The sequence below is a fragment of the Podarcis erhardii genome (assembly GCF_964252035.2).
Source record: "Podarcis erhardii genome assembly, chromosome: 6".
In the NCBI taxonomy this organism is placed as follows: domain Eukaryota; kingdom Metazoa; phylum Chordata; class Lepidosauria; order Squamata; family Lacertidae; genus Podarcis; species Podarcis erhardii.
Window position 1 is genome coordinate 100,045,440 of NC_138510.1, and position 25,581 is coordinate 100,071,020.

General features: G+C 47.0%; 1 protein-coding gene across 1 annotated transcript in view; it reads left to right on the forward strand.

The window, feature by feature from the left end:
• Positions 1-25,581, forward strand: part of PDE4DIP (phosphodiesterase 4D interacting protein) — a 60,980-nt gene that overhangs the window by 16,538 nt on the left and 18,861 nt on the right. The window contains exons 10-22 of the mRNA XM_081867415.1: positions 217-411; positions 1,385-1,525; positions 2,066-2,147; positions 3,002-3,093; positions 3,353-3,469; positions 3,824-3,961; positions 4,497-4,609; positions 5,030-5,166; positions 19,274-19,362; positions 21,012-21,223; positions 22,932-23,304; positions 23,740-23,920; positions 24,646-24,762. Coding sequence (XP_081723541.1) covers positions 217-411; positions 1,385-1,525; positions 2,066-2,147; positions 3,002-3,093; positions 3,353-3,469; positions 3,824-3,961; positions 4,497-4,609; positions 5,030-5,166; positions 19,274-19,362; positions 21,012-21,223; positions 22,932-23,304; positions 23,740-23,920; positions 24,646-24,762 — 1,987 coding nt within the window. The remainder of the gene's footprint in view (positions 1-216; positions 412-1,384; positions 1,526-2,065; positions 2,148-3,001; positions 3,094-3,352; positions 3,470-3,823; positions 3,962-4,496; positions 4,610-5,029; positions 5,167-19,273; positions 19,363-21,011; positions 21,224-22,931; positions 23,305-23,739; positions 23,921-24,645; positions 24,763-25,581) is intronic.

Consider the following 25,581-nt stretch of genomic DNA (forward strand, 5'->3'; position numbering starts at 1 on the left):
TCATTCTGCAGGTACGACATCGTTACTAAACCAGAATCCAGAAAGCAGTTGTTGGTTGTGCTGGTCATTGTACATTGCCAGAAATGGTGCCCAGGTAATCGTAGTTGAATAACCTCTGAAATTTCCTCTTCTCCTTGATCTCAGCACCCTGTCTGAAATAGGAAGGCCTGCTTTCCTCCTCCCTCTGGATTATCCTTGTCATTGTCATTTCCCTAGGCACTGTCAGCAAAACTGCTATGCAAGCTGGGGCCTGGGCAGAGGGAGCTTGTGGAAGAGCTGTATCTCTGCCTTCAGCAGAAAGAGCAGATCATAGAGGAACTCCTCAGTGACAAGAGTCGGCAGACTGTGGAGCAAATGGCTGAGCTTCAGGAGTTGCTTCAAGCTGTCCACACCAGAGAGCAGCAGAGTTGTGTAAGTGGGCAGCTGTGCACTGGGGTTGGCACTCTTCTCTTGGGCTTTCAATGCCACTCTCTCCCAGATGCATCTGCAGGCGTCTCTGTCTCAGCAAGAGAGACTCAGTGGTTGGGGAGGTGGAGCTCCTGCATGGCTACGATGGCTACGTTCTTCCTCTGCTTCCAGAGGTAATATGTCTCTGGAAACCAGATGCTAGGACTCAGAAGTGGGGAGGATGCTGTTGCCCTCAGGCCCTGTTTCCAGGCTTCCCATGGGCATCAGGTGGGCCTCCGTGAGAGGAGGATGCTGAATGGCCCTTTGGCCTCATCCCTCGGGATTTTTCTTATGCCCTCAGGTTCTTCTGTCTAGTATGCTTCCTTCTTTGTGTATTCTGTTTAGGAGTCTTTCCATATCAAATATTTGTACCTCACGCTTGGGCTCTCATGACAGGCTAGGGATTCTGTGAGCGCACTCCCCACCCTGCTGAGTTGCTGGATGTGGTCTCCGAGGGGATGTTGGAGGCTTGGCATCCACACCCAATCTGCCTTGTCTGGTGTGGCTCAAGCTCGCAGTTGCCCCAGAGCCCATGGAATCCTACCTCAGATTATATCTGGTTCAGTCCATGTGGCAGGGTGTGCTTTTGATCTGGGCAGGAGTACGCTGATCTAGAGTTCTACACTGCTGGGTGAAACTGCCACCTCTCCCGAGTCCCTCTGCCACCAGTGCCTGGCTGCAGCTTGTTTCTGCCTCAGTGGCAGAGGGACTCGGGAGCAGCAGTGGTTTCACTCGCAATATACCACCAGGAAGAGCCGCCTTCACGGTTGGCCCTCATACCAGTCCTAGTTGATGTATCAGTACTGCCCAGAGTGGCTGGGACAACCCAATCAGATGAGCAGGGTACTACTACTACTACTATTATTATCATTATCATTATCATTATCATTATCATCATTATCATTATCATTATCATTATCATCATTATCGTTATCAGATATCTTCTGAGAAAATGGCACGGGCTTTAATAGAAAGAAGTTGTGAGCTGCAAGATTTACGTCAGCAACTGCAGGGCCAGCTTTCACAAGAGAAGATGGAAGCTTCCACTGCCCATCTCCTACAGAAGGATGACTCAGAAGTAAGAATGTGCTTCTGTGAGAGAACATTCCCTCCCAGAGGTTGGCCTGAGAGGGGGAGGGGAAGGCCTGCTTGGAAAGAAAAGGGGTGAGGAAATGGAGGTCCACGCTGCAATAATCTGTGCCCTGAGCAGACTCTTCCATCTTCAGTGGTGCTCAGCCTCAGCCTCCAGTGCCGCTTGTGCTCAGGGCTTAGGAATCAAGTGGGGAAATGGTTGCATCCTGGCCTGGCCTGCAAGCCCAGGACCATATGGAGAGAAATGGTTTCTAATGATGCATTTAGCACCACATCTAGCTTGGCCCTATGTGTGCAGTTTTAAAGCAAAGTGTTTTCAGAGCAGAGCCTTGAAGTCTTTCCTAAAGGAAAGAAATGAGAGCCATGTTGAAGTGAGTGAGCAGAATTGGTGCTTCTCAGAGGGAGAAAACAGACTGTGAGCAAACACTGTAGTTTCTCATTGTTCAACTTTGGAGTTGAATACTTTATTCAAACTCTCAAGGCCTATGAATTATCAGTGAAATAATGTGTATATTTATGTTCTTAGGCACTGAGGCAAGAAAGCTCAAGCAAGAGCCCCGCTACCATGACATCTAAGAACGGAGATGGCCATTTCAACGTGGAGAAAGGTTGGTCCATAAGCAGCTTCCATTCAGTTTAACCCTTGGCCACCCAGAATGTTTGCTGGCAGGAACAATTCAGCTGCTTCATGCTGCATGTGACCTCTAAGCCCACGGCTGCTTGTCAGGGAGATGGAGCTCTTTGCTTTGCCTGCAGGGGCCCTTTGCTCCTCCAGGGAACGGCCCCTGCCTGAGCACACTGGACAGGTGCTGCCTTTTGCCCTCCAGATGTTGATTGGACTCGCAACTCCCATCAGCCCCAGCCATCATGACCAGTGTTGGCAGTTGTAGTCCACAGGTTCCCCATCTCTTGTGTGGATATCACTGCACTAGGTTTAATTTGGTGCACAGCACCCTCCTGTGTCCTGAAGGAAAATCACCTGGCTTTGAAAATCACCTGGCTTCTGGCACCGGTGAAAGCTTTATTATTAGTCCAGAGTTTCTTTGGGGAGAGGGGAGGGGGAGCAGCTGACCTGTTAATCTCTGTTGCTAATAATGAATATGATTCTGTTCTCTCATTATTTATTTATTTTGCTTTGTTCTTATTAATTTTTATTAATTAACTTTGTCTCCTGTTCTCTGCTGATCTAGGAGTTTCTTTGGGAATGCCCTAAATAAATAAAGCTGAATCAACATGTGATTATATAGTTGCATGCATCTGTGTGTATTCATTTAAAAAAAAACTTTTGGGAGGAAAGTGGAATCCTTAACTCTTTTTACTCTGGTTGCTTTTCAACTCAAAGTTCCCCTTCACCTCCAGGTTTTTCTCTCCAAAGGGATTGCACTGCTTTTGATTTTTAAAGTTGTGAGACGGGGTAAGAGGTATGAGATCCCAGCCTAACATTGTTCTGCTTTCTCTCCAGGAGCTTGGGAGGCAACTGCTGGACTTGAGGAAGAGCTTACTGGTGCCAAAGAACAGCTTGAGCTATTGACACAAAAGGAGAAGGAAAGCAGAGTGAGTCTGAGTCAAGGTATTGAGGAACAGAGACCCCTGGCAGCACAACCAGCATGCCCATGTGCTGCCTGCTGAGCGGGAAAGGAAGGGCTGTAGTTCTGGGCAGTTCTCCTAGGGAAGGATGCCATGTGCCAGCCGACAGATCTAGCAGATGGGCAAGCCTAAGACAGCATGAGAAACATTTGCCACATCCTCATGTGGCACTTCTCTCCCTTGCCTTCTCTTTACTGTTACTGGCTCTCGTTTCTCTTCTCCACAGTTGGAACTTGCTGCTCTTCAGTCTGTCCTGGTCTCCCAAGAAGAGGAGCTACAGGTTCAAGCTTCTGATGTTGAATCTCTGACTAGAAGCATCCAGATAAAAGAAGAACTCATAAAGGTGGGACAAAAGGGCCCTGACTCTGGTTCTCTCTGGCTGCAGATATCTGTGTGTATAGTTTAGTATATGATTTAACACTGGCAGCAGAAAACCTTTGGTTAAATGCAAAATCATAAGAAGCAGCAGAATCTTTTAATATGAAGCAGGTTTAGTTTGTTTAATCACAGGCCTTCTTTGGGATGTTGCAAATGAAAGACCTGTGTTGGGTTTTTAATTCAGGGCCTCCCATTCCAGATGTACTCCACACTTTAATGATGTGGAAGATCTCTTGACTGGAAGTTGGTGGTAGACGCATGGCCCAGGGCCATGACTGCACTTTTCCATTCTCCAAGTCACTCTCTCCTTGACTTCCAGGACTTGCAAATGCAGCTGGTTGACCCTGAAGAAATGCCAGTAGTTGAGCGACTTTCCCAGGAAGTGTTGATGCTTCAGGAAAAGGTAGCCAAGATGGAACAGCAAGGACAGGAAGTTGCTGAAAACAGAAGACTGCAGGTATGGCAGAAAGGTATCACGGCGATGTGGTGGACACAGGCTAGTTTGATTTATGTCTGTTTCCTGCTCCTCAAAGTTGCTCAGAGTTACCTATGTAGGCTTTTCTCACAACAGCACTGTGAGACTACAGTGAGAGGGTGACTGGCTGAAAAGGACTGTGAACTTCCTGAGCAGGCATTTAATCCCCAAACGGCAGTCTAAGGGCAGCCCTCTGTTGATTGCACTTCACAAACCAAGTTTTACTCAGAGTAGACCCACTGAAATTAAGGGGTCTATTTCTCTGTCTGTGGGAAATTGGAGGCTTTCCTCCTTTGCAAAAGACTCTGATATCAGCACCATTAAAAGCAGTCTTGGTATGTGGAGTGGTCCACCTGCATCTGCCTTCGGTCAAGATCTTCCTCAGGAAATAAGAGAAGCAAGCGGCATAAATGCAGCTCAGGTCACAATCTAGCACAAGGTTGTTTTTGCTTGACTGTTAAATAGCATTAAAATGCTCACGTAAGCACAAAGTGAAGGCAAATGTTTGCGCTTTCAGCTGCTGCAGGTGTTGGAGGGGCTGGCAGCAGAGAAGAATCAGCTGAATGAAACTCTGAAAGCCGAAAAGCAGCTCTACAGCACTTTGGTGAAGTTTCAAGCTCATCCTGACAGGTGAGGAGATGCTCTGTTCCCCTGCCTCCAGTGCATTTGATGGGTAGAGGCTGGAGTTTTCTTTGTAGCTGCGACTAGAAACTCTTTCGCTTATGTTCCCTTGCTTTCCCACCTCTTGCTGTTTGCTTGACATATCTACAAAGATTATAGGCTAGTTTAGTAAATCATAAACCCTCAAGGTGTTATTTGGAAGAACTGTTTGTATACCCAGGTTGTCAGAAGTGAGCACCCACCTTGCAGCACCCACAGTTTCCCCCTGTTTTCTCTCTGTTGGCGAGAGCGTTGCTGAAAGGCAGCTGCGAGGAGTGAGGTGGTTGGTGCTTTTGAAGGAATGAGAGTAAGTGGTGAGCAGAGAGAGGGTGGTAGACCTTGGCAGAACAACTCCTAAACTGCTCCTAATCTGCTTCCCTTTCTGCATAGTCTTGCCAGCTCTCAGCGTGAACAGACACTGCAGGTGGAGCTGGACCGGGTCCAGGCCATCCGTGGGCAACTGGAAGAGGCTCTTGGAAGAAGTCTGGCTCACCTGAGCAGGCTGGAATCGCTGGATGGCATTGGAGGTGGGGAACAGGAGCGTGTGACAGTCCTGCCCAAGCATGCCTTCTGAGCTCTGGCCGTCACACTACCGCTAGCGCAGAGCAAGCCTGTCTTGACACTGGGAGGCTGATAAGGGCTTGCTGGAACCCATGTATGCGTCATTCATGTTCCTGGTACAATCTTGCCAGGGAGATTGTATAATAGATTTTGGCAGCCAATAATTCATTTCTAGTGGCTCCCCGTCACCTCTTCCCCCATTTGGCTGAATAAAGATTCTCCCATCCCTGCTCCCTCAGAATCTGTGTTAATTGTTCTGTGCCATACCAAACATGCATTTGTCATAGAGGGTTTTGTTTTGTTTTGTTTTGTTTTGTTTTGTTTTGTTTTGTTTTGTTTTGTTTTGTTTTCGGAGCACCAGTTCCCTGTGTTTTCACCCACTAACTCCACAAAGCTATTTATTAATTAAATTATTTAATAGCAGACTCCTCATAACAACTCACAGGGATAAGCATAACATCAATGGAGGCAGGCCAGCCTGGGGAGTTGCATGTTGCTGCATTGTGGTGATTTATGTGAATTGTTCCCTGGCTAACCTTGGGGAGTCTTTGGACCTTGATTTTGCATCCCAATTCTGGCACAATTCCTGTACTGCCATGCTAAGTAATGCACAGTGGATAGATAGATAGATAGATAGATAGATAGATAGATAGATAGATAGATATAGATAAATAAATAGGTATCCCGCCATTCCCAGCCGAGGCTGGGCTCAGAGTGGCTAACATCATAAAAACAACACAATAAGCATAAAAACAGACAACAATTAATTAAAATACATCTTAAAATTAATTCAGACAAGTTAAAATCCGGGCAATTGAGAGTGGTTAATAATTGCCAGGACCAGCTGTTTCCACTGATCATACAAGGACCTGTGAGTGAATTGGGGGCCTCCTTTGGGCTTGTTTTATACAAAGGAAAGTAAGTCAAACCACATCCTGCCCAAAGGCCTGGCAGAACAGCTCCGTCTTGCAGGCCCTGCGGAAAGATGTCAAATCCTGCAGGGCCCTGGTCTCTTGTGGGAGAGCATTTCACCAGGCCGGGGCCACAGCCGAAAAGGCCCTGGCTCTAGTCAAGGCCAGTCTAATTTCCCTGGGGCCCGGGATCTTCAAGGTGTTGTTATTTGCAGACCGTAAGGTCCTCCATGGGGCATACAAGAAGAGGCGGTCCCGTAGGTACGAGGGTCCTATGCCGTATAGGGCTTTAAAGGTTAAAACCGGCACCTTAAATCTGATCCTGTACTCCACTGGGAGCCAGTGCAGCTGGTATAGCACTGGGTGAATGTGATCCCGCAGCAAAGACCCCGTAAGGAGTCTTGCCACGGCATTCTGCACCCGCTGGAGTTTCTGTGTCGGTTTCAAGGGCAGCCCCACATAAAGTGAGTTACAGTAATTAAGCCTGGAGGTGACCGTCGCATGGATCACAGTGGCGAGGTCAGGGCGAGAGAGGTAAGGGACCAACTGCTTAGCTTGGCAGAGATGAAAAAATGCTGCCTTTGTTGTAGCTGCAACCTGCGCCTCCATAGAAAGGGAGGCATTGAAGATTACACCCAAACTCTTGACGGAAGGCGCTGGCACTAGTTGCGCCCCCGCAAGGGATGGGAGTTGGCCAGCCAAAGGACCTCTGTCTTCGAAAGAAGACCTGTTAACAGGCATCTCACCCAGGGTAGCTTCATAAAACATCAGCCTATGCACATTCAAAGTCCTGTCAGAACAGCTGTGAGGAGTTACCTTCACTTGCAGGATTCAGCCCAAATTTGGCTTTTGGCGGGTCCTAAGTTTAGCTAGATCCTGAGTGCATTCACAGAGACGGAATGCAAGCCTTCAACCCCGGAGTGACATGGCTGGAAAAGATTGCTGTGGATTCAGGTGGCTAAGAGGACACGAACCCTTGCCCAGTCAGTCAGCAAGCATTATGTTCCATTTCCCCCGAAGAACCCACGGATCAATGGAAATTGTAGGCCTGTATTGGCTTTGAAGTGGCATTCTGTAAAGACAACATGTTACTTACCCTGAATTAACTCCCTTCATGCTTTGTAATGAGGTTGCTAATACCTCCAACTTGGAATAGTCAACTTCCAAGATGCTTTGCTTTTGCTGTTCCTTGGTGCAGTACTTTAATGTGTGGGCAATGAGCTAGAAGATTAAGCCTCTCTGTGCCTACTTTTTATGACAGCAAAAACTAGCAAATTCCCAGTATAGGGCCTGTGTTTATCAGTTACTGGAGACAACAGAGGAGAGCTGCTTTCCTTTATGCCCTACTTGTCAGCTGCTAGGAGCATCTGGCTGGCAAATGCTGGAAATGGACAGACTTTATTACTGTGCTTCAGCACCAGAAAAAGCAAAAACTTACTGGTAAATAAACACTAGATCAAATATTTCTCTTGGTATCAGTTCTCATTACTGAAGGCAGACCCAGAGGCCACAGAGGTGGACACTTCATCATTCCACTAGATTTGGAACTTTTCTTAGTCGCTCAACCATAATGCTGGCATTATTTATTATTGCTGCTGTTTTGTGTCTCACTTGAGAAGCAGATGGTGAAACTCTGACTGCAATCTTACATACCAAGAATAAGTGCTATTGGGTTCACTGGTGCTTGTGTCTGAGTGGATGTGTATCAGATTGTGCGGTGAATCCTACTTTTTTCAGTGCTTAACTAGGAAAAGAGCCATTGGCTCCTCATTGCCATTGTGAGTGTAACTGGGTAGCACACCACCTGTGGAATGCAAGCAGCCAGCCATTGTCCCGTGTTCAGCTAGGAGTTGGGAGAGTGCTCCTAAATTCTTGTGTATCATGGAGTGTTTACTTGCTTTTTGTATGTTCTATATTGAAGTAGGTTCCTAGCCCTCATACTTGCTGGAGTAGGACTGAAAAAGAGAGTAAAGCCTGCTAAAGATGCCAGGGAAACAAGCTCAGATCTTGTGCTTTGAAGTAGGAAGTTTCTAAACCATTTTGGAAAGGGCTGTTCCGTTTTAGGTTAGTTGAGGAAGAAAAACAGGCTTGGATCCTGAGAGCAGTTAACTTACGGAAAATCACAGAAGAGAAATTTCCTCTTCCTTCCCTTTGCCCCTTTCCTATACCATTCTGAACAATATAGGGTGGGTGTGGGGGCTTCAGGGGGAGAAGCCCCAATAGGACTTGCATTCTAATGTAAGTTAAAGTCTATGGAAGGACTGTGTCCAACCCTCCAGAGCGGCTTTGGCGTGGGGAGCAGTCGGCTACCAGGGCAGGGAGCTCGGCCTGGAAACTTCCTTTTTCTGAGCTTAAGTTCCCTTAGGACCCAAACCACAGGGTTCCTTCAGCTTATGGCAAGAGCCTTGTTGTGAAGCAAGGGGCCCCAGGTCAGTCCAAGCCTTTTAATTAAAACGTGCCTAATATTGAAAGACAGTTTTTCTCATTCATGGAATTATAGAAGAAACTGGGAGCCCTTCTACTCTGCACAAGTAGATGTTACACTGGGAATCAGCCAGTGGTTAAAATAAAAATAAAAAGTAGGACATGGGAGGAAGGGTGAGACTTCCATGAGGGCCAGAGTCGGGGAGAAAAGAGTTAAACTTCTCCCTTTACACAGCGGTTCTGACAGTAATCACTTTACCATACCTACTATTTTATTTTTAAACCATGCTGGCACCTAGCTTTGTCCTAAGTTGTGGATTCATTTGCCATCCTAGGGCAATTCTATTGCTAACTTGTGAATATATGTATTTGCCAGGAGGTTTCTCTGTTTACAGTACAATCACAATTTACTCGTGTTTAATATGTGCAGTTTCAGCTTTATGTGTTTGAAGTGCGGCTGGTTGGAAGGTGGAGAGTTTAAAAGCAGAGAGTTTAAAAGCGCTTTTTGTGCAGGTTTTCCAGGTGTGGAGAGGGCCTTTAAGCTCTCTGCCTTATTGGGGGGGTGCACACCAGACCTGCTTGGTGTGCCAGCTCTGGAAGGCAAGATGGCTGGCGCGGGGGGCAATTCTAAGGGGGTGCTTTGACTTGGGTGTATTTTGTGTATATGTGCCATCTCCAGAACTTAACTCCCATGCAAGATGTGATTGAACTGCATCTTACTCCTGGTTTTCTCCTGCCTGACCTTGATGTGTCACCCCTTCCTCATAGCTATTTACAGGCTGGCAGTGCCTAAACTTGTTATGCCTCCCATTTGTTTACTGGGCTGCTTTTTATGAACAGGGGCTTACAAGGTTCCATCTAAGACCTCTTCTGCCCAGGAAGCTTATTGTTTTTGACTAACAACACATGGAAGCAAACTTAAGTTTGCAGATATTTGTGTCATCCACACCCATTCGTTATGAGGCAGAATTAGCTGGGGGTTTCTGTTGCATGTACTGTGGCTGGCAAACCCAGATTTGTCCTCTCTGATACAGGCGAGAGGTAAGCTTTGGCTTGAATGATTTCCCACAAAGTGGCTCTCTTAATGTAGACACCTTCCCCCCCCCCCCGGCAATTGTCCCCCTGCCTCCTACGCCAGTCATCTAGTTACCTGTTACTTTCTTTGAACTTCTACAACTTTGCCTTTGGAGTGTCATCCTGGGGTCATTCCACGCCAAATCACCTGGTGCCATGTGCTCTTACGACTCAGATTTTCTTCCCAAAAAAAATTATGAGATAACCTCAATTTAAATTTTTTAAGATTTTTTGGTCCAAAATTGGGCGCAGGAGAATTTTTTTTTTATTATTTTTTTGATTTTCACGCAATTTAGGGTAATGCAATTTCTGTGTCCGTTTAGAAAAAAAAATCCTTTTTCACTTATTTTTCAACCAATTGGGCTTATTTTGGTATCAAAATAAAGCTAATTGTGGTCTCTTTCAAAATAAGGTATTAAAATGGTATTAACTGCCACAGAAAAGGGTCACTGACCATTCAAAGTGAATTTTTGTCATTTTATTCCCGGAAGGTTCAATAAGCCCTAGAGCACAAACGACAACTAACACATGTATCATACTTTTTTTGTAGAATGGGCTAACCATGTACTTGTTATGTTTTAAAAATGAGGGTGTTTTTTGTTATTATAAAATAAATTAAATTGATTTTGAAGTAAATTTTGGTACAGGTTTAAGGTCTCTCTGAGCTTGAAATAACTCACACATTTGTGAGAATAGTTAAAATAGTACCCTCCTATGTTATAATGTCATCTGATATATTTTTAAAATTAAGTTTTATTGATTAATAAAAACAAAATTCGTCTTAGAGCCCTTGTTCATTTTATTGTGCAATGATATGGTCAAAGCTATTTTGTTTCCCATACATGTAATATGGTCAATGATGCTGTTGTTGTTTTTTATAAATTTTATTGGATTTTACAATTTAATATTCAACCAAATACAGTCATACCTCGGGTTGAATGTGCTTCGGGATGAGCGCGTTCAAGTTGCGCTCCGTGGCAACCCGCAAGTAACGGAGCGCGTTACTTCCGGGTTTCGCCGCTTGCGCATGTGCAGACGCTCAAAATGACGTCACGTGCATGCGCAGAAGCGGCGAAAAGTGACGCCCGCGTACGCAGACGTACCGTTGCTTCTAGATGCGAATGGGGCTCCAGAATGGATCCCGTTCGCATCTAGAGGTACCACTGTAACACAATGTAACATTTGTCATATAAACAAAAAAGGGGGGACCCTCCCCATGACTTCCCTCAACTTCCCCTTCTGGCTTTTTAAAGATTACTTCTGCTTAATTTGTGTCTTATTTAAATTCTTATCGTTTGGCTTATCTTACCTACCATGAGAGCACGGTCGAGTATTAAAATCAGATGATCTGGCGTGGAATGACCCCCCTACGTAAAAGCTCCCAGTGCTAGTTTGCCATTGGTGGCTGCAGCCTTCACTCAGTCTCATTGCCAGCTAATGCAACATTGCGAAGCTGGAAGGACAGGGCTCTCCTGCTTTTTAGTGTAAGAGGAGGGAGAACTTTGGCAGGAAGAGACTTCCTGATACTGGAAGGAAATGGAAGTTTGCGTGCCCAAATTCTCCTGTCTGTGCAGTCTCTATTTTTTTTTTTTTATGATATTTATTAAAGTTTCAAATAAACACATAATAACACAGACAACAATAAAAACATACATAAACCAACAGACCAAAAACAAGTATAAATTCAAACCTTATTTTCTAAACCTAATTTCCCCGACCACCTCACACCTCCCCCTTCTGTATTCTAATCTCATTTATCTTATCAGCAAATCCATTCCCATATTTCCCATAGTTTTTGATAATTCTATTCTTTTTCCTTAATCAACGCCCCTGCAAACCACTAATTTTTAAACCCATATCTTTTTAACCTTCATTAATTTTATAATGTTTATTAGGATAGTCTTTGAACTTCTTCCAATCTTCTTCCACTGTCTCTTTGTCCTGGTCTCGGATTCTGCCAGTCATCTCTGCCATGTCTGTGCAGTCTCTAAATCAGAGTTGCCAGTTATTCAGCTATAGTGAGGGGGGAAAGTATTTGAACCCCTGCTAAATTTGCCCCTTTGCCCTCTGACGAAGAAATGACCAGTCCATAATTTTAATGGTAGGTTTATTGTAGCTGTGAGAGACAGAATAACAACAGGAAAAACCCCAGAAACCCAGAAGACAAGAGTCAGAGATTGATGTGCATTATAATGAGTGAAATAAGTATTTGATCCCTTTGCATAAGATGACAGTAGTTGGTGGCAAAACCCTTGTTGGCAATTACACAGGTCAGACATTTCTTGTAGGTGGCCACCAGGTTTGCATACATCTCAGGAGGTATTTTGTTCCACTCCTCTTTGCAGATCCTCTCCAAGTCAGTAAGATTTCAAGGCTGATGTGTAGCTACTCAAACCTTCAGCTCTCTCCACAGATTTTCGATGGGATTAAGGTCTGGAGACTAGGCCACTCCAGGATCTTAATGTGCTTCTTCTTGAGCCACTCCTTTGTTGATCAAATACTTCGCCCCCCACTCTGCTATCCAGTGTCTCTCCTATCAACTTGTCTTTTCCCCAGACTTTACTGGAGGTGGTGTGGTGTGGAATAGAGCAGAATGCAGGCTAGCAGCTCTGCTGAAGGCTGAGAAATGTTGGTGATTTGGCTTTGCTTGGAGTGCAAATCCCTCAATAAAACATGAGAATGTGGCAGTCCTCTGTTGAATGAAGTATAGAGCTTTGTCCAGTGCATGTGTGCACATGCATGATTGTCACACTGGTTGTGGATGTGTTATTTGGGCAAGAATTTATATTTTCCCAGATCAGGGTTAGAAAGATGTCCCAGGCAGAGCTGCTAGGGAGGTCTGCTTGGAAATCAAGCCGCTGCTCCTTTGTGCATGGGCACCGATAATGAAACAGGGCAGTGTATTTCTAGCTCCTAAGCAGAGAACTCTTCTTCTGGTCTCTAGCCGCTCTGGAATAAGAACATTATAATGCTGCAGGAGCCAGGGAGGGGATGTCAAAAAAGGACCAGGGAAGGGGATTTTCCAGCACTTCCGAAGCTTTTTGGCATTGTGCTATGTAGTGATAAATGGCTCAGGTTCAGGGTTGGCTTCCAATGGGAACGTGAGAAATCTCTTGCTATGTAGAGGAATGGGGAGAGGGGTCTAGAGAGGAAGGAAGGGCAAGGCTCTCCTCTTTCCATTTCTACCCTCACAAAACGTCCGCTCTAGTGCAGGAAGGGAAGGTTTTCCCTCTTCTTCCTGGGCATCTTCCTGACCTTACGCCTCATCTCCAGATTACTGTAAACTGTTAAGGGGGCATTCCCCCCCCCCCCCATTCAGCAGTTTCTAAAAATTCTTTGATGTTTTGGGTTACTTTCTGATTTACAAACCAAGATACTTCTGCATACCTGGGGGACCCCATGGAAGCACCCCCTCTGTATATAATCATATATACAAAGACATCTTGTATTTATATATACAAACATAAATACGTAACACATTGTTTCTTTCTTCTGCCTCTTCATTACAAAGCAGTTCTGCTCAGGAGGGGCAGTGTCTAGAAATCTGGGGAAACGGGGGTAATAACTATTTTATTGCATTAAAAAAGTACTCCTGCTGATAAATTTCTAATGATACAGTAGACTTCTCAAGATACCAGCAATCTCATTTCAGATTTATGCATAAAGTAGCAATAAAGAAGAATTCTTTTGATGGGTTTCTCATGGCCTATTATTATTATTATTAGTTTGTTAGAATAGTCTACAGTACAATTCCATGCATGTTTACTTGAAACAAAACAGTGGCTTCAGTGGGATTTACTTGTAAATGCTCAGAGAATTACAGCAGTGATGCCTGATCCTACAAAAGTTTGCTCAGAGAAAAATCCTGCCGAGCTCACTAGTTGCTCCCAGTCAGGGGTGCCAACTTGAATAAAATATTGGAGGGGGTCAGGTAAGCCCTGCCCCATATCATCACAAGACCATTTGAATGGCAATGCCCCTCAGCTTTGGGAGGCCCTGACCACCTCAGATATTTTATTGGGGGGGGGGGTAAAGGGACCTTGGCCCCCAGTAGTTGGCTCCTCTGCTCCCAGTCAAGGGTGCATAGCTCTTCAAGAGATACTGGCACACTTCTGGCTCTTGTGGAAAGAATGGGGCCAAGACTCTTCAGGGAGGTGGGAGCAGCTCCTATTGGGTAAGTGGAAGGCCAAGCCCAAATCCCCCACAAGGTTTTCCAAACCATGTGAAGCAAAGTAAAGCTCGAGAGTCAGCCAAATATTAAACAACAAGTTATGGTGCTATCAATGCACACAAGGGGAGGCGGAAGGCCTAAAGGCATCTGTAACCCTAACGGGTGTTTGTTTAAAAACAGCTCAGTGGGACCAGAATGCCGACCTTTTATTGGTTGGGAGTGGGATGGAAAATGGGAGGAGGGGGAATGCAATGGAGTCTCCAAGAAAAGATTGGCTGGATGGAATGTGGAACTCTGGACAGGAGCCCTCCTGTGGCAGGTCCCACTTGATAAGGGAAAGGAAATGGAAATCTGCTTGAATCTGAGAAATCTGTTAAGCCTTGACGGGCATGCGGGAAGTATGTGTCTCCAGGCTGAGCAAAACCAAGAAATCAGTTGGGAAAGTTTCTGAGACCTTTACCACACCTTCTGGAACAGCCCTTTCAATCCCATACTTTAGAGAAATGCATCAGCCATGTAAATAAAATTAAATGTTGTGCAGGGACAAATATGATTAGGAAAAAACATTCTGCTATGGGAATAATGAAACCCAAGAGTAAACTGCTTTATATACAGAAAACATATACTGTATGATGGAACCAGACACCACTAAGAAAACGGCACAACTGTAAAACAGAATATGAGTTAAATCATTCCCCTTCAGAGTGTGTCGCCTCTCTTAGAAGTCAGAGTCTGCACAGCATTCTTAACATCACCTGGTGTTATGGGTTAAGGGGGGCTGCTTGTGCGTAAATGGTTGAGCTCTAAACTCATGCAATCAGTTTCTAAACTCTCCCAGTCAGCGGAGCCATGGGTGCATGGCTACCTCAATCGCTGGCAGAATCCGTCAGTGGGCGTTTCCGGAATTTGCACCAACATAAGAGTTCTTTGACGGAAACTCTCCTTCGGGATTCTCGGCGTGACAGTTTCCTGCGCGGAGTAGGCGTCCCCAGCGGAGGTCCTGAGCCTTCCGCGCTGTTCTCACTGGAAGCATCTTGGAGCCATCCCTCCGATTGTGTTTCTGCAGGAACTCTCCCTCTCCCCCTGCTGGTTCCTTCCTCCGCATCCGAGGGTCTCTTAGCCTCTGTGAGCCCTTCCACCACCTGACTCTCCGATGGCAGTTCCCTGACACCTGGGTTGGAAGTTCCTTTAAAAATTAAAACTATTTATATCCAAGACAACATTAAAATTCATTATGAAAGAAAACCCTTAAATATAAGTAACATGAAAAGTCATTAGGTTCTTTCCTGTACTATAGTTTGCAGTACATGAGATTTTACTCTTATCTTGGGATCAATAAAATCCCACTGAGACGAGAAGGGTTTTCCCAGGCAGAAATGAAGCCCTGTTCATTTGTTCACTCTGAGTGACAGGCTGCTTCCATCAGAGCTCTTCCACAGACCTTTTGCCAAAGCTCTCGAGTTTAGAACAGGGAAGTTGTGGTCCTCTAGATGTTATTTGACTACAGCTCCCATCATCCATGACAATTGGGCAGTGGGGGCCGAAATACATTATCATCTTAAGATCCCTGCTCTAGAACATTAAGATGATAATTCAAAAGTGGGCTGCAGAATAAAGGAAATCGACCCAAACTGTTTCCTCACTGAACCTATTGAGGCATCCCCAACTCCCCAATTATTATTTTTGCTACCATAGCAGCCAGAGTGGTCATATTTAAGGGTAAGAGACCAACTAAGTCAGTAAACACACTGCCTTGTCTTCCTCTTTTATAGACTGCTTTTGGGTCCCCCAGGGAGATGCAGCTGCAGCAATCTTGACACCCTCTATTTTTGTCCTAGCGGGTGAAGGATAGGAGCTTCCAGGGTCACAGGACTCGGGCAACACTTGAGTAGTGGAGCCAAGTAGCAGTTTGAGCTTCCGACACTAATCTGCTGTTCATTTGTTCTAAATGTACCTTTCAATAGACAATTTCTTGATAGTTGAATACAGTATTCTGAGGCCATCAAGGATTGCATAAGGATAATTTCCTTACAGAGCTCCTGTGGTTTCAAAAGTGCAGCAGATGAATACAGTCTGCGTGGGAGCACATCCCATGTTCTTTAGTATACAAGACTGGTGTTCCTACAGTAACCTCACCAGAAGGATTTCTTTATGTATTTAGCCTGATTTCTCTTTGGGCATGTGTGTTGCAATTGATTTGAGATCAGCGAGGTACTCTTGGGGACGTCTTCTTTTTGCGAAGGAGACCCTGCTTTTCTCAGAACAGATTTCCTATCACAAAATTTCTATAATATATCTACACCCAAATTTGTTGTAACTAGCAACCTGTAGGGTGAGTGCCAAGCTCTGTAAGCCACTGTTAGCATGTTCAGGCTACCCGTCTTCCTACCAAGTCCATCCTCCTTTTATAATGCAAGGCCATCATGAGCTAGTGTGGCAGAAGAGATATTATACATTTGATAAGGCTGATTCTAAGCCTGACTTGGATTTTTTTCAGGGTGCTCTGCAGAAAGTTCTAACAGGATATCAGCATAGCAGAGAAAGAGGGGCCAGTGCCATGAGAGGCAGAGAAAGAGGGGCCAGTGCTCTGAGAGGCAGAGAAAGAGGTGCCAGTGCCCTGAGAGGCAGAGAAAGAGGTGCCAGTGCCCTGAGAGGCAGAGAAAGAGGTGCCAGTGCCCTGAGAGGCAGAGAAAGAGGTGCCAGTGCCATGAGAGGCAGAGAAAGAGGTGCCAGTGCCATGAGAGGCAGAGAAAGAGGTGCCAGTGCCCTGAGAGGCAGAGAAAGAGGTGCCAGTGCCCTGAGAGGCAGAGAAAGAGGTGCCAGTGCCCTGAGAGGCAGAGAAAGAGGTGCCAGTGCCCTGAGAGGCAGAGAAAGAGGTGCCAGTGCCCTGAGAGGCAGAGAAAGAGGTGCCAGTGCCATGAGAGGCAGAGAAAGAGGTGCCAGTGCCCTGAGAGGCAGAGAAAGAGGTGCCAGTGCCATGAGAGGCAGAGAAAGAGGTGCCAGTGCCCTGAGAGGCACTTCACTGCAGGGGCAAAAAGAGCCTGCATTCAATCTGAGATGGATGCTCACTTTTCTTAAAAAATCAGAGTGGAAGGGATCCTTCAAGGCCACCCATCCAGCTGCTTAATGCAGACAACTGGGTTTTGCTGGAACTTATTCATAGGCAGGCATGAGAGGAATGAATGGGGCCCAACAAGAATGACTTGTGTGCCACAATGTATACTTTTGTCTTTTAGTTTTGGCCCTCAGACCCCTCAAGTTTGTTTTTGAGTTGCTACCAATAAGCCAGAGTCTGCTCTGAAGGGTTGGAGCTCTACCCTCTGGTAAAATCAGAAAATAAATCTGCTTTCTGACCAGGAGGTGGTGTCACCACAGATGTGAAAACTGCTCTGGACACCAAGGCTGAATGCACACTCTATAGCTGAAACACACTGGAAGCACATTTTCTCTCTCTCTCTCTCTCTCTCTCTCTCTGTGTGTGTGTGTGTGTGTGTGAACACACACAGAGTTCAGAAGCACACCAGAAATAGTTCGTCTGCAGCCCTGAGTGAAGCTGTTTAGAGCCTAATTTCCCCCCGTTTAACAGATTATCATGAATGTATAGGGGGAAAGCAGTGAGATTGGTATTGTCGGAAGCTAATACCATGTGCACTACACAAACTAAATGGGGATGCAAAAAGCTGCAGACCCACAGCAAACTCCACTGAGGGCAAACCCTAAGTTGTACAGACTTGCTTTACACAAGACTAAATACCCAGCTCTTAAGAATAAGATAAGCTAAATTCAATCTGAATTGCTGCTGTTTGCAAAAAAGAAAAAGGTTGTTGTGTTGGCTGAAGAACCCCAGTTTTGAGGAGGTGGGAGGGTCTCCTCAATTAATGTAATCTGTTTCCCCCAATTTTCCTACTTTCTCTGCTTCTCATTCTCTTCTTCTTGGTCATAGGGGTGTTCACACTACACTTATGTTGGCACCTGTCTGTCTTGAGTGAAGACAAACTGCTGCTTTAGCAACACCAAAGTGACCTCCCTGGGGCACAAGGCTGGGCAAGTGTGTCTGGGAGTCCTGGGCTGCCCAGATAAGACCATCTTGGCCTTGCTGATGTGGCCCAAAGGAAAGCAGAGCAACACATTTGGCACCAGCTTGGCTGCGGGAGTTGCCAGGAGGAGGCATACAAGGCACCATCCAGCTGCCTTAGGGACTCCACTCTGGATTTGTGCAGGAGGGTTACTCCTTTGCCTTTTCTTCTCCCAAAGGTATCCTGCAAGGCAGCAGAGGTTTAGGATCAGAGATTTCCTTCTCCTAGATGGGCTCTCTTCTCAGGCAGGTGAGCCCCATCTGGCCCTCACTTCCCTCTACAGAAACTGCCTTCTTGACCATTGGACCCACTTTTGGTCATATCTGCTCAATCTACCAGAGCCTGTCTTCACATGTAGGGGAAGTCCCTCACTCATGGAGGATTTGAGACCCATTGGCTCCCCTCAGCTGCTTTAGCCGGCCAGTCTAAGCCATTCCTAGGATTGTGGCCGCTGCCACCTGCTGACAGCTGCTAGGAGCCACAGGTGAGAGCTGAGTGCAGAGTGGGGACCAAACTACCCTAGAAGGAGCATGACGTGCCCCCCACCAGAGGTACTACTCTTCCCCTAACACCTCACATGGCATTCAACAAATGTACAATCAGTATACCTGCGTACACAAATAGTTGAGCTGTACACTCAGTTATTCACTTGTAAAAGTCAACAAGTTTGTGGACACAATACTTGAACTGTGCAAATGTGCACACTTCCACACAAGCACTTTTACTTAGGTAGAGACAGATTGCACCTGGTTAATGAATGAATAAGCCTCTTGTGTCTTGTTGTTCCCTTACATCTTTGGATCTTTTTCAGTTTCTCTTTCCCCTTTCTTAATCTGTTAGCATTGCATGGCTTTACCTTCTTCTAGATAAGTAGGTACCGCTCCGGCGGTTGGGTAAATGGCGTTTCCGTGCGCCGCTCTGGTTCGCCAGAAGCTTAGTCATGCTGGCCACATGACCCGGAAGCTGTACGCTGGCTCCCTAGGCCCATAAAGCGAGATGAGCGCCGCAACCCCAGAGTCGGTCATGACTGGACCTAATGGTCAGGGGTCCCTTTAGCTTTACCTTTATATATTTTGGTGGTTACTTGAGGCCGATTCATTCCAAAGCACCCACACCCAGACCGGAGGAATCCAAGCTTAGGCACTGTGGGGCATTTGCTTGGGCCTGGAGGGCACGTGCAGCAGGACATGCACTGTGTCAGTAGCCAAACTTTCTGGCTGTATCTGTATCTGCTGCATAGGGAAAGGCTGCTCCTGCAGTAAATGGAAGAGCTGCAAGTACTGAAGTATTTTCCTTGTTGGAATCTGCAGTCAATCTGGCATCAAGTTGCTGCAGAGTCTGTGCTGGCAGTTATGCATGGAAATTTATACAGGCCAGGGAGAAGTCTCAAGGGTCTGCTTTGTGGTGTCATTCCCAGGTCCAGTGGCAGAGGAGGATGCTGAGGATGCCAGCACAGAGTTCACAGACAGTATTGAAGAAGAGGCACAGAGAACCACTCGCCAACAGGTGAATCAGAGAGCAAAGCATCATGCTCAAAGGGGCAGATGCTTCTTCCTGGGAGCAGTGTGGTCCTGTGTAACAGTGGAGACATTGTTCCTTTGGCTTGGCTTGAGGAGGCTCTGCCCAGGAGGCTGAGTGAGGCAGCCAAATTCCACCCATCCCTGCAATCACCACCAGAGAAGCAAGGAGAAGTGGCGGAGACTTCTGGTGAGGTCTTGCAGAAGTCTAGAGATCTCAAGGAGCTCTCACCACTGCTGCTCCTCACTTCTCTCATGGTGTGGGGGGTGCCCCACCTGCCCCCTGTCCCTGTCAGAGAAGCACCTGCAGCTTCCAGGTTCTGGAAAGACCCTCTCATCAGATCCTGCCAGAACCCACAACCACATAACCCCGGTAAGCAAGGCTTTGGTGTGTGCGAACTGCTGCATGCAAATTGTTGTCATTATGTTGGAAGTCCCAGTATCGGTCTTCTCCTTGCTGAAGCTGTGCACTTCTGCTTGTTTAGCAACTCATTCTCTGGCACATCTTCCATAGACTGGGTGTTCTGGTCTTTTAGGAGTTATCTTGACTATGCTACCACTCAGTGGATTTGTAACTGGCTGACTGACCGAACCCAAAGGGTGCTCATCAATGGTTCCTCTTCATCCTGGAGAAGAGTGACTAGTGGGGTGCCACAGGGTTCTGTCTTGGGCCCGGTCTTATTCAACATCTTTATCAACGACTTGGATGATGGACTCAAGGGCATCCTGATCAAATTTGCAGATGACACCAAACTGGGAGGGGTGGCTAACACCCCAGAGGACAGGATCACACTTCAAAACGACCTTGACAGGTTAGAGAACCGGGCCAAAACAAACAAGATGAATTTTAACAGGGAGAAATGTAAAGTATTGCACTTGGGCAAAAAAAATGAGAGGCACAAATACAAGATGGGGGACACCTGGCTTGAGAGCAGTACATGTGAAAAGAATCTAGGAGTCTTGGTTGACCACAAACTTGACATGAGCCAACAGTGTGACGCGGCAGCTAAAAAAGCCAATGCAATTCTGGGCTGCATCAATAGGAGTATAGCATCTAGATCAAGGGAAGTAATAGTGCCACTGTATTCTGCTCTGGTCAGACCTCACCTGGAGTACTGTGTCCAGTTCTGGGCACCACAGTTCAAGAAGGACACTGACAAATTGGAATGTGTCCAGAGGAGGGCAACCAAAATGGTCAAAGGCCTGGAAACAATGCCTTATGAGGAACGGCTAAGGGAGCTGGGCATGTTTAGCCTGGAGAAGAGGAGGTTAAGGGGTGATATGATAGCCATGTTCAAATATATAAAAGGATGTCACATAGAGGAGGGAGAAAGGTTGTTCTGCTGCTCCAGAGAAGCGGACACGGAGCAATGGTTCCAAACTACTAGAAAGAAGATTCCACCTAAACATTAGGAAGAACTTCCTGACAGTAAGAGCTGTTCGACAGTGGAATTTGCTGCCAAGGAGTGTGGTGGAGTCTCCTTCTTTGGAGGTCTTTAAGCAGAGGCTTGACAACCATATGTCAGGAGTGCTCTGATGGTGTTTCCTGCTTGGCAGGGAGTTGGACTCGATGGCCCTTGTGGTCTCTTCCAACTCTATGATTCTATGATCTCCTCTTGTTTCAATTACATGTTTTAGCACGCCAAGGAAGGAGCTGATGGCACCTTCGTGGGCCAAAGCAGTTTCCCCGCTCCCTCTCTGGAGAGAGAAAAGAGCCTGCAGGCCGAGCTGCTTTCTGCAAAATCCGAGACTCAGCAGCTTCGAGAGCAGAAGAAGAAGCTGGAAGGGGAGTTGCAGCATCTCAAGGGGCAGATTGAAGAAGCTGGGTTCTCCTCAATATCTCAGCTCAGGTAGGCTAGGGTGGCTCCCGGAAATGTCCTCCTGGAGTGCAGCAACCTCAGTTCTAACGTATTTGTTTGTTTGTTTTTAATTAAATTTAATTTCTATACTGCCCTTCCAAGAATCACAGTGTAGTGACAGTGGTACCTCAGGTTAAGTACTTAATTCGTTCCAGAGGTCCGTACTTAACCTGAAACTGTTCTTAACCTGAAGCACCACTTTAGCTAATGGGGCCTCCTGCTGCTGCCATGCCGCCGGAGCCCGATTTCTGTTCTCATCCTGAAGCAAAGTTCTTAACCTGAAGCACTATTTCTGGGTTAGCGGAGTCTGTAACCTGAAGCATATGTAACCTGAAGCGTATGTAACCTGAAGCGTATGTAAGCTGAGGTACCACTGTATAAAAACACAAAAATACATAACATAGTAACAAACAATAACCCCTTTCCACAGTTTAAAAGGCCATACATTGTTTAATTAGTCAAACACCTGGAAGAAGAAGAATGTTTTCTCCTGGCTCCTAAAGATATGTAATGAAGGTGCCAGGAGAAACTCCCTAGGGAGAGCATCCCACAAATGGGGAGCCACCACAGAAAAGGCCTATTTTTGTGTTGCTGCCCTTCAATCACCCATGCAGAGAGCACACAAAGAATGGCCTCAGAGGGCAATTGCGGGGTCTGAGTCAGTTCATATGGAGAGAAGTGTAGTTCTTTTTTAATAATAATAATTTTATTATTTATACCCCACCCATCTGGCTGGGTTTCCCCAGCCGCTCTGGGCGGCTTTCAGGATATGTAAAAACATAATAAAACATCAAACATTAAAAACTGCCCGATAAAGGGCTGCCTTCAGAGGCCTTCTAAAAGTTGGTGTATGCTCTTACAATGAAGACTGATAGTCCTCCTCTTTCCTTGCGTTTGTGATATGAGCCAGTGAAACTGAAATCAAAATAAAAGGTGTCCAGGCAAATGAGAAGTCCTGAACCCTTGTGATGATTTTCTTTGGGGCAAGAACCACAGAAGTTAAATGTCTGATAAGGTTCAAATATAGATGTTTGGAGCATGTTCCAGGTTGCGGGTTAGGAATAGGCCTTTTGGCAGGTCCCAGTTGCACAATGGCTAGTGATGGGCCAGAGGAAGAGCTTGTAGTTGCAGGTTGGATCTCTAGCAGAACGCGCAGAGGCCTTCCAGCCAGCTCCCAAGACATGCTTCTAGTGCAAAACTGTGCAAGGACGTATGCCTCGTACCCTGAGGTCCTCTGAGGTCAAAACTCCTTTACGCAGGCCGTGAGAAAGACTCTTCATTCTTTTAGCCTGAGGCGTAAGCAGTGAGGATGACAAACGCTTCCTCTGCTTTTAAAATGTTGTTTTCCAACCACCTTCCCCCCCCCCCCTCTTGAATATGCTAAACAAAGGGAATGATCCTAATGCTGGTGGAGTCTCAAACACTTCCTGGGCCAGTGCTGGGAGGAAAGGTTCAACACCCGGCTAGTCCAGGAGCAATGCCTGGTGCAAGCGGGATAATCTGGGTTGGCCAGGTAGTGCTCTGCAGGTGTTGCTGGGCCACATCTCCTGCAACCCCCAGCCACAGACCATGCTGTGTGGGACTGATGTAGAACAACAGTGGACCAACAACACCTGGAGGGATACCACGTTGGCTGCCCCAGACTTGCCAGTTACCAGTAGTGCTTAATCTCTGGGTACTGATTCCTATGTCTCTACAGGAAGGCCCTGCTGAGTCTGTGTCTCGAAAATGCAGAGCTCAAGGAGCAAGTTGGAGAAGCAATGTTATCCGAGGGTTGGGAGAATGAGGATGAAAAGGAAGAGCAAGAGGACCTGAAGTTGGAAGTCAGGAAGCTGCAGGAGAAGCTGCACTCTTCGGAGATGGTGATTGGCCTCCTGAAAGAACAGCTGACTCTGAGCAGCCAAGCAGGTGGAAGCATCTTCCAGCAGCAGGTCACTGCTGGTGTGACCCAGGAGTCCGAGCAGCTGCAAGTGGCCTTGCAAGGCAGCCTCAAGGGGGCTCCCCATGACAGTGCCCCACAGCGGCACTGCCCACGTCCCCAGAGTGTGGACACCAGCCTAAAAGAGACTCAGGTAACTCTGGATTACCTCAGAGCTGGGGAAGATTTGCCTAGGCTAGCAGCAGCTGCCATTTCTACTCAAGAGTTCTTCCTGTTCAATGGCTCTCTGGTCTCCTGCGCAGAACAGATTTTAAAAGGATATTAACTTCCATAATGATGCTGGGCAACGGCAGGATTTACTGTTCCAAACTGTTATTTGCAGTACTAACTTAATGCGCTTTGTAGTAAGCTTTAGCATCTGTTTAAGTGGGTAATACATGTAGTCCTTTTGCGAAATGTGTCTCACCAGGTTGGTGCAAGTCAAGTGCAGATCAAGGTAGAATAAAAGACTGGGTGTGGGCAGCGTAACCTACGAGGGATATTTCATGGGTCAGTTTAAAGTCTGCCCTGAAGACTCACTTGTCTTTTCTGCTGTTTACTGATACAACCCCTCATTTCTTCTCCAAAGGTGTGGGAAGTCAGACTGGGAAGCAACTCCTGGCAGCAGCTCAGGCAGCCAGTCCATCTTCTCCCCTCAGAGCTGCCTCAGTGCAAAAAACAATGTCACAGGCTGCGGGGCAAACTCCTGGTTTCAGAGGCCACTGTCCTGGCTCAGGTGGCACAGCTGGAGCAGTACCGGGCCCTGCTCAGTGAGTACGGTTGCACCAGATGTGTGGACACGGATGAGGGACACTTAAATCCTAAGGAACAGAAAAAGATGCTGGTTGATTGTCTGCAGAGAGTTCATTGTGACCTTTTGCTGTCTTATTTCCTGTCCTGATACAACACAAAATGTGGAGGAAGAGCCGAAATGCCCAAAGAAGGATTCCCCATTGAGCATGAAGTAGCCTTACAGGGGCGGGGGGAGGAATGGGCATGCCAGCATTAAAAAGGAAGGAAATGTAAGCAACTCCAATTCCCCCCATTTTGGGTCTTGGTTCCATTGGTTTTTAAAGCAAAATTACGTCATTCTTACACAATAAATATATTTTAGCTTGAACAATCAACAGTTCACTTCAGTTAATTTCAGCTTGTATGGAGGCTTCAGTGGCTGAGTTATCTTCCTTTTTGGAAGTGGAGATTTTGGTCATGGGAGCACAGTGCTTCCTCTCAAGGGAAGCAGCCATTTAACCCAGAATCACACCATTATTGATAATAATCCAAAAATGCTACAGGAAAGTGTTGTGGATGGCGTGCAAAGGCTGCAGGGAAGAAAGGGACTCCCTGTTTCGTGGGGGCTCTGCAACTGCGGTTCTCTTCCTCAGTCTTTCCCTCGGGATTATGTTCCCATAAGGGGGGGGGGCAGAGAGGTTGTGTCCTGGAATTTGCAGAGGTGCCCAAGGCTCTCTAGTATTTTTGGCTTTCTTTGTAACAGGTGAACCCACAGTGCAGCAGGACACCAAGCAGATACAAGTGGATCTCCAGGACCTGGGCTATGAGACCTGCGGGAAAAGTGAAAACGAGGCTGACCGAGAAGAGGCAACCAGTCCTGGTAACATGGAAGCCCCCCCCCCCCCGGCTGGCTGTTGCTGCCCCCAAGGCCTTTTTGGAGTTCCAGCTGAGCTCTTGCCCCACAAGTGACCGAGGGGGGGGGGCTAAAGCAAAGGCCTCCCAATGCCAGAGTAATTCTGAAAGTGGGATATATCTAGGGCAGAGGTTTTCAACCTTTCTGAGTCCCCGGCTCCCTTGAGCAATTACATTCTTTCTGCAGCACCCCCGTGGGGCTCAGGAGCCCAGTTATGTCCCCCCTTGTCTGCTGAGCTGGCAGCCTCTCACCCTTTTTTGAACACCTTCTCTCATGGAGGGTTTCCCCAGCCTCCTCCCCTCTCCCCTCTCCTTGGGTGTTCTCTGAGCAGCCTCTGCCACCGCCCCGGTCTCTGAGCTGCCCCCCTGCCAAAAAGAGAGGTGCTTCCTCACACTGCCTGAGAAGACGGTGGCCCCTTGCTCCCCTTGGGAGGCAGCAGAGGCAGCAGCAGTCGCTGCTGGGCCTGCATGGTGGAAAGGCTCCCCTTCGGCACCAGGCACTCACCTCCCAGGCAAGCCTTGCACACAGCAAGCACCAGGAAGGCCAGGGCAGCCCCTGCCCACCTGCCTGCCCAGCCTCCCACTTGTCTGCCCATTTCCAACAGCAAGGGTTAGTGGACCGGCTGGCTGGGCTCCCTCACCCCCTTGCTGGCTTACTCCAGTGCTGCCTCAGTTCCTGGCAACCAGCACCCCCTGGCCAGCCCCAGAGGCACCATTCACCTATGGAGCTTACAACCAGGGCTGCTGCCACAAACAGCTGTGCCAGCCTTTGGGGGGGCAGAGACGC